The 8,678-nt window shown below is 36.0% G+C and overlaps 1 protein-coding gene across 1 annotated transcript; it reads left to right on the top strand.

Annotated features, from left to right (window-relative positions):
- LOC109226608 (myb-related protein Myb4-like) lies at positions 5,423-7,307 on the top strand. Its single transcript, XM_019391424.1, has 3 exons — positions 5,423-5,636; positions 5,875-6,004; positions 6,673-7,307. The coding sequence occupies exons 1-3, from the start codon at positions 5,504-5,506 to the stop codon at positions 7,157-7,159; spliced, it is 750 nt and encodes a 249-aa protein (XP_019246969.1). The 5' UTR covers positions 5,423-5,503; the 3' UTR covers positions 7,160-7,307.

The raw sequence follows: 8,678 nt of genomic DNA, 5'->3' as shown, positions 1-8,678 counted from the left end.
CATTAGTTAAAGATTCGGGAGCCAGATATCCCGAAGACTGCTTTCAGGACTCGGTATGGTCATTACGAGTTCCTTGTTATGTCTTTTGGGCTGACTAATGCCCCGGCAGCTTTTATGCATTTGATGCACAGTGTATTCAGGCCATATCTTGACTCGTTCGTGATTGTTTTTATTGATGATATTCTGGTGTATTCCCGGAGTCGGGAAGATCATGAGCAGCATCTGAGGACCGTGCTACAGACCTTGAGGGAGAAAAAGTTATATGCAAAGTTTTCAAAATGTGAGTTTTGGCTGAGTTCTGTGGCATTCTTAGGCCATGTGATTTCTAGCGAGGGTATTCGGGTGGATCCGAGGAAGGTAGAGGCCGTGCAGAGTTGGCCCAGGCCGTCCTCAGCTACAGAGATTCGTAGTTTCCTTGGCTTGGCAGGTTACTACCGTCGTTTTGTGGAGGGATTTTCATCGATTGCTGCCCCTATGACTAGATTGACCCAGAAGGGTGCCCCATTTTAGTGGACAGAGGAGTGTGAGGCGAGCTTTCAAAGGCTCAAGACAGATGTGACTACAGCCCCTATCTTGATGTTGCCTACCGGTTCGGGGTCTTATACAGCTTATTGTGATGCCTCACGGGTTGGACTTGGAGCGGTGTTGATGCAGGACGGTAGGGTGATCGCCTACACGTCGAGACAGTTGAAGGTGCATGAAAAGAACTACCATGTCCACGACCTTGAGTTAGCTGCAATTGTTCACGCTTTGAAGATCTGGCGCCATTATTTGTACGGGTGCTTTGTGAGATCTATACTGACCATCGGAGTTTGCAGCACTTGCTTAAGCAGAAGGACCTGAATATGCGTCAGAGGAGATGGTTGGAGTTGTTAAAGGATTATGATATTACTATTCTTTATCACCCGGGCAAGGCCTACAACTTTCATGATTTGAGTTTTCCCGAGTTCCTTACACATTTTCACTAAACACTGATGGAATACAGACCTTCTGCAAACTTAGTGGATTTTGTCAAATCTTATGCACCTCACTTTCCATCTTGATTGTGATACAACTATTTTCACCCATAATCATCCTGATGAGACTTCACATGCTCAAAATATAACCTTACTACTCCCTTAACTCATTCATACCTATGTTGAATTTACGGGGTGTTACGGAGAAAGGCTTTGAAACAAGTGGCATTTGAGGTGGTTTGTTCCATAACTCAGAGAGGAAGTCAGAATTACGCTTCCTATGGTTGTAACTTCTTATTTTACACTTTTCTAATGTAATTTAATATTTTGGTCTGTAATAAGTTATAACGAATATTGGGGTTGGTTAGTAAAAAGGGATGGGGTAATTGTGCATGTTTTAAGGGTAGATATCCTGCCTATAGGATCTGATTAGTAAAGTTCTGCATGTTTTACCTCTACGCTTAGATATCCTACCAATAGGATATGATTAATAAAATTCTGCATATTTTACTTTCACACTTAGATATCCTACTTATATGATCTGTTTTAATAAATTTCTGCATGTTTTACCTCTACGCTTAGATATCCTGCCTATAAGATCTGATTAATAAAGTTCCGCATGTTTACCTCCACACTTAGAAATCATGTCTATAGGATCTAATGGCTATGATCAGGCATCATGTCTACAAGGTTAAAAATCAGCTTTAAATTAGATGTCATGTCTATAGGATTAAAGTCAGTATTTATAAAAATCATGCCTATAGGAATTTCGCTGTAAAACCGGCCTGCTTCATATCATGTTCAATTAGATATCATGTCAGCCTTTAATACTAGATACCATGTCTGTAGGGATTAAAATCAGCAACAATAGAGATTATGTATATAGGATCTGAATCCAGTTTAGTTAAAAATCAGTTTGACTCGTATTGTTTAAACAACTTACTCCTTTCGTTAATACGGTTTAGAAAGCATGTCTATAGGATCCAAATTGCCCATTTAAAACTGTTACTGCTTTGCCATTTTGAATCAGTAATAGATATCATGCTTATAAGGTATCATCAATACACACTCAGGCAAGCCTTAGGTAATAAAGATGAAATTGAATCCGCCTTTGTTTAATTAGCAACTGCTACAATCAGCAGGCAGGCCTGATTCGGACTTCTTATCTAAGTTATGTAATAAATGGGTCTGCTTCAACAACCAAAACTCCCCTGTCTTAGTACTTTAATTCCTGACCCTAAATGTGTTTACGTCATGCTATTTATGTGGTTTGCTTGAGGAGGTATATATGAGCCTCTTAGTTGTTTACATGTGTTCCCTAATATGCAGTCCTATGTGTTTTGAATGTCGCCTTAGTCTTTTTACCTTTAAAAACCCTAGTCAGCCTAAAATCCTCCCTCTTATAGGAATAGTAGTCCCAAATTCCTCCAGGACTGATAGGAATGGGACGGGTAATAACATGCAATAGAGGTCGAGACCAATCTACGCTTTAATACCTTAACGGGGTGGGAAGGGTAGATATGGATATGATGACCGGTGCGCTAATACCACGTGTAGCCCCTCTTTTGAGGAGTGATTACCGGGTATTGCATTGATGTGATCCATATTACAAATAAACCTAGGACCCCCTTTGTATTCGTCAGCATGCTTAGTTATAACTCTTTCAAAACTTTGCTCTATTTTATCATTTTCAAACACTTGTGTATTTGAAATCTCCTCTTATTTGAGCCTTGTTTGTTTACTTGTTAATTGCACAAATTCACAAAGAACTATCTGGCCGAGAACCACACTAGTGGATCCTGAGGGGTGCCTAACACCTTCCCCTTGTGATAATTTCAAGCCCTTACCCTATCTCTGGTTATCAAACATAGTCGTAGTTGAACCCCATAGGTGCCCTAACGCACCTTAAAATCGTTAGGTGGCGACTCTTCAAAGTTGCAAACCCCTTTCCCAAAAGGAAAGAGCTGTCCCAATCGAATGTCACAAACCCGATTCCGCGAAGGAAAAAAGGGGGGCGCGAAACACCCCGATTAGATTCCTAGACGGTGAATCTTTTGATTACATAATTAAAATACCGAGCAACTTTGGTTAGTATTTTTTGTAATATTTTTTATGAATTTAATTTACTGACCAACGTTGGTCGGTACTTTCCGACCAACTTTTGTCGGTATATTAAAACGACCATCAAAATACCGTCCAAGCGTATTTGGTCGCGTTTTGGTCAGTAATTCACCATAACTGACCAAAGTTGGTCGGTTTTTTTGGTCGGTATTTACCGAATTTCTAGTAATGTACGCGTTCGCGAAGGGTAAAACCCCCAACACTCCGCGTTCGCGACCCAACTGTCGCTTTCACGATGAAGAAAATCCTCCCCTGTCCCAGACTCTCCTTCCCGATCGCGAAGCACATGACACCAGATACATCAGAAGCTCAAGACACCAGTAATTTTCTAAGTTCAAATGGTCTGTAGGCTATCCGAAACTCACCCGTGCTCTCGTGGCTCCAAACCACATATGCACACAACTCCAAAAATCTCATACGAAGTCTCGCAAGCGATTAAGATACCAAAATAATATGTAGAACTACGAATCGGACACCAAATCAAAATGAAATCTTTAATGAAACTTAAGAATTTCTATTTTAACAACCAGACGTCTGAATGACGTCAAATTAACTCTATTTTGCACCAAAAATTTCATACAAGTCGTAAAAATAGTAATGAACCTATACCAAGCTCCGGAACCGGTAGAAATAAAGTCAAATTTTAGTCAAACTTTCATATTCTTTAAACCTTTAAAGTTCAAATTTTTAACAAATTGCGATAACTCAAGCTATGGACCTGCGAATTTGATTCTGGGCATACGCCCGAGTCTCAAATCACGATACCTACCGGGACCATCAAAACACGGATGCTGGTCCGTTTGCTCAAAACGTTGACCGAAGTCAACTCAAATGGATTTTCAAGGCACGGATTCACATTTTAATCAATTTTTTACATAAATGCCTTTCGAAAGAAGACACGGATTGTGCACGCAAACCAAGGAAGATTAAAAGGAGCTATTGGAGGCTTTGAAACACAGAATTAAGATTTAAAACTCTAGATGACCTATCGAGTCATCACATAATGTGGGAAATTTATAGGTTATGATAAATTCAGTAATTTTTGCTTAAACTATGTACTCCCTATGTTCACTTTTTATTGTCCATTTTTTATTTTGCACTCCCTTTTAAGAAAAAAGAAATGAAGTATGTATTTTTAATTCTACCCATAACAATGATAGTATTTTCAAAAGTTTTGGAAAATAATTTGGGGAATGGGTAGTTAATGACAAGGGTAAAACAAGAAAAGAAGATTGTCTTTCTCTTTGTTTAACCAGAAAATAGGAAATTCAGTCAAAGCTTAATTTTTAGAAGAACTCGGGTTACTGATAATCAAAGTTAGAACAAACAAGAAGAATTGAAATAAACTATAGCTGAGTAAAAGAAAGCAAAGTAAATTAGTGTATTCCAACAATATTCTGTCTCCGTACAAATGATTATTCCTCTCCTTTTATAGCTATTTCTAAGTAATACGTTTCTTTCCCCTCATAACAGAGCCATTTTGAGTAATTAATGTCATTAATGCAACGTTATAATCAGCAATCGTAACTATTTCGTGAAGATTCTGTAACGTTTTCCATCATTGACGCTCATTAATTACGGATAATACGTATTTGTACTTTTTGCTGTCTAAGTTCATTCCTCCAATGTCTCTTCAAATTACCAAGAGGTCCGAGTAACCGTTCCTTCCCGTTTTCTTGAATCTCCGCCCGTGCCTGTTAAGGCTCGTCTTTCTTCAACTATTCTTTGCCAGCAATCATTCTTTTATTGATCCAAGTGTCTTGACATGTCAGCACATAATTAATCCCATATGTTAACTTGATTTTTCCCAATACACTTTTGATTTAGTATAGTGGACAAGTAAAAGTGAAAATGTGTTTTTAGTGTAGTGGACAAGTAAAAGTGAACGAATGTATTAAGAATTTTAAATATGAATAAATATTTGACATACAACCTAGCTATTATTAAATACTCGTATTATTAACTTGAGTACAATGTAAAACCCGCAAACTTTAAATTACGGATCCTCCACAATGAATTCAGTACGAGGGAGGTAGAGAGAAGTGACATGCAAGTGGTCAGTGAAGTACTCTTGTTTTCTTGGTAATTTCGTCTGAATTTCCACAATTTATAGTGTTGAATTAAATGTGGCATTCAGAGAAGTTGAAATATGAATCACAAATTGATAATGAATGTTCTAGGTACCTTATTGTGGTCCTTATAATGACCTTGTTACTTTTCTCTTGTTTTGTTTTTGTGTAACTCGTTTTCCTTTTCCTTTTCCTTTTCCTTTTCTCTTTTCGCACAAGGTTACACGTTTTTCTCACTTTATACTTTTTAATTGATAGTATATATTGCTGAGTATTTAGGAATAATCAAGATTCATTATCAAGTGAACCAAAAAGGGAAACCACAGACTTACTCGGACAAAATATTAGAGTGAAGAAATGGCAAGGACACGTTGCTATGACAAAAGTGGATTGAAGAAGGGAACTTGGACTCCAGATGAAGATAGGAAATTAGCAGCTTATGTTAGTAAATATGGTTGCTGGAATTGGCGTCAACTTCCCAAGTTTGCTGGTATGCTGAATTCCTATCTCCTTTTTGGATCCGACCCCAACTTATTTAAGACTGACACATATGTAGTTATAGTTGTCGTCGGATTGTAAAACTAAAATGATTCCCCCATTTTTGGAACAGATAGAATTATCTATCTGTTTTCCTTCTGCTGGCAATGTGTATAACTTAAATCCGTATTGTTAGTGTCATGTTGTGTTATTTTAGCTCAAAGAATTAATGCGTTGTTCTCCTTGTGAAGGATTAGCTAGGTGTGGGAAGAGCTGCAGACTGAGATGGCTGAATTATCTCCAACCAAATATCAAAAGAGGAAGCTATACTAAAGAAGAAGATGAAATTATCATGAAGCTCCATGCAGAAATTGGAAACAAGTAAGCAATGCAATTTTCTCTTTTTTTTCCCATCCTTTTACTCATAAACAGCACAATGGCAGCAAAAAACTTCAGATATATGGACTTATAATTTCTATTGGATGGGTGAGACAACCATCTTGGTTGCGGGTTCGGTCGAATCCAGTAGCTTTTGTTCAAACTCAGTATTTGTATTAAGAAATCCAATAAATATGTACAAATTATTAATTTAGAACTGAATAACTTAATTAAAAGGATTATAATCCCGATGCCATAAGGTTCAGATTCGAGCTCTGCCTATGCAAATAAGAGTAGTTCTTTTAGTAAACTGGAGTATGACATATGAAAGCAACAAGAAGCATTTATTCCTTGATATTGGAGTTTCAATTAATTGAGACATATAAAAGAGAGATACAATTAATCTTATAGTTAAAGCTAATAAATATACGTTTTAAAGAATTAACGTGCAAAACCTTAAAAGACAGATTATATAATGCGGATGTAATACATATTACAGTTTTCATAGAGGTAGGGTGCATACTCATGTTGTGCATGTCTAGCAATTTTTTTTTTTTTAATTTTGTTTTATTTGAGAGAGAGTAAATAAGAGAGTATGTTTACGACCCATTTTCTTTTCAATTACAAAAATCTAATGTAAATAATTCTCTTCTTTATTTTCATTATTCAAGATGGTCGGTAATTGCTGCTCACTTACCTGGAAGATCAGACAATGACATAAAGAATCATTGGCACACCTCCCTCAAAAAGAGATCAACTCAAGAATATTCAACTTCAACTGACTCAAAGAAGGGATCATCTAATAACAATTATCAGTCCAGCAGTCGAAAAAAGAGACGTGAAAATGAAACTCAAGTAAATGCAAATGAGAAGATAAATGAGAGTTTTCAATTGTCACCAATGCAATCATGCAGTACTGAGGTTTCCTCTTGTGCTACAATTGACCAAAATGTGGAAAGTATACATGGCGAACGCGAGGTTTTTCAAGAAGAAATATTTGAAGTATCCAGTGGAAGTTTTTGGACAGAACCATTTTTAGTAGATAGTTTTAGCACTGCTAGTGATTGTTTTGTACCATCATTTGATGATCATGGAGTATTTGTATCTCCATTTTCCCCTATTATGAGCTATGATGAATTACTATGCTCATATTATTAAAGATAGTGAACTCCTTAAAGTACATTGATTGCTGGGAATTGGATAAGTAGTGCAAGTTGTACCTTTGGTTAATTTTGAGGAAACTTAAAGAACATCTAGTATAGAGGAATACAGGTGGAAAAAATCAGTTTCCTTCTTCTTTTTTTAATCTAGTATTTTAAATTCCCATTGGATCCAACTAATTCGAATTCGCATTGCATGACGATCTCATGTCGGCCTTCTTCTATCGGAATTGATTGTATTTCTGCCGGGAATTAATTGAATTTCACTAAGGATGTTCAAGATTTAATATACATGTATAACAATATTTTTTAATTTATATACGCAATATAATATTTTACATGCACAATATAATTTTTCGATAAAGGGTGTTAAACTGACCACGTTTAATTATATGTGACTACACCACTACACCTAGCAGAGAAATCATTGTAATCATAGTAGAAATGATTGTACTATTTCATATTCTTCCAACTCATCTAGTCCTAGTGAAAGAGTGACATATATCTCCATAAATTTGGAGTGTAATTTTAAAACTGAGTTCGTACCAAATTATATGGACCACTTCTTAAACCAGTAGCTATTGCCTTACAGTCATGGCCATTTTTTAGTGGTTCTCATTTTCTGGTGAAATTTATGGCCACAAGTGTAGAATTATATATGTCAGATCTTCAGGTTATCATCAATGAAATATCAAAGTCTCAAGAAAATTTTTATTATGTGTCTCACGCAACTCGTATAAGTTGTGTGACGTACTTGTTATGTGAGGCACATAGCAAAGCTTTTCGGATAGATATTGATTAGTCTAGTGATCTTCACATATTGGATAGTTAAAGAAAGAAAATAAACATAGAATTTTCATCAAAAGAAACTTCTAAGATACATGTCAAGAAAATAAATAAATAGAATTTTCATCGAAAGAAACTTCTACTTAGATACACGTCAAATAAGTTTACAATTTCGTGCTATATGGTAAAAAGTTTTCTGTGCACAAAAGACCTGAAAGATGAGACCTTTACGTGCTTTAATGTGTTGACCAAAGCATATATATATATATATATATATATATATATATATGAAGTAAAAGTAAGTATTCCAAATGAAAGAGAGAGATTGATGATAAGTACTTTATCTTACAAATTCGTCATCCCTTATGGCCACATGGAAGTGTAGAATGATATATGTCAGATTTTCAGGTTATCAACAAGGAAATATCAGTCTCAATGTTGACTTATGCGGTGTAGGTTTTGATAATTTAATAAGGAACAAATGTATGAATCAGCTTCATGGATACTGTATGCAGGTCACGATCAGAAACAAGCAAAAGATATGCACATACAAGGAATTATTATAAGTGATTATTTCTGATAATTCCTGAACAAAAAGATTGCATATTCTCTATCCAAGATAAGGAAAGAGTTAGAGGTTGAAGTTAAGTATAACTCTTCCACCAAGGAAGACTAAAGCATCAGACTTCTAGTTACTCTTTATTCTACTAACTCTATAAATATCAGTATTA

Source organism: Nicotiana attenuata, chromosome 6, assembly GCF_001879085.1.
Source record: "Nicotiana attenuata strain UT chromosome 6, NIATTr2, whole genome shotgun sequence".
NCBI lineage: Eukaryota > Viridiplantae > Streptophyta > Magnoliopsida > Solanales > Solanaceae > Nicotiana > Nicotiana attenuata.
Note: the sequence above shows the minus strand (reverse complement) of the source record. Positions and strands in the feature narration are given on the sequence as shown.

Bases quoted from the DNA above. Each gene is read 5' to 3' on its own strand.
- LOC109226608 (XM_019391424.1), top strand. From the start codon at position 5,504: ATGGCAAGGACACGTTGCTATGACAAAAGTGGATTGAAGAAGGGAACT. The intron at 5,637-5,874 runs GTATGCTGAATT...CTCCTTGTGAAG, and splicing joins TCAACTTCCCAAGTTTGCTG to GATTAGCTAGGTGTGGGAAG. The intron at 6,005-6,672 runs GTAAGCAATGCA...TCATTATTCAAG, and splicing joins CATGCAGAAATTGGAAACAA to ATGGTCGGTAATTGCTGCTC.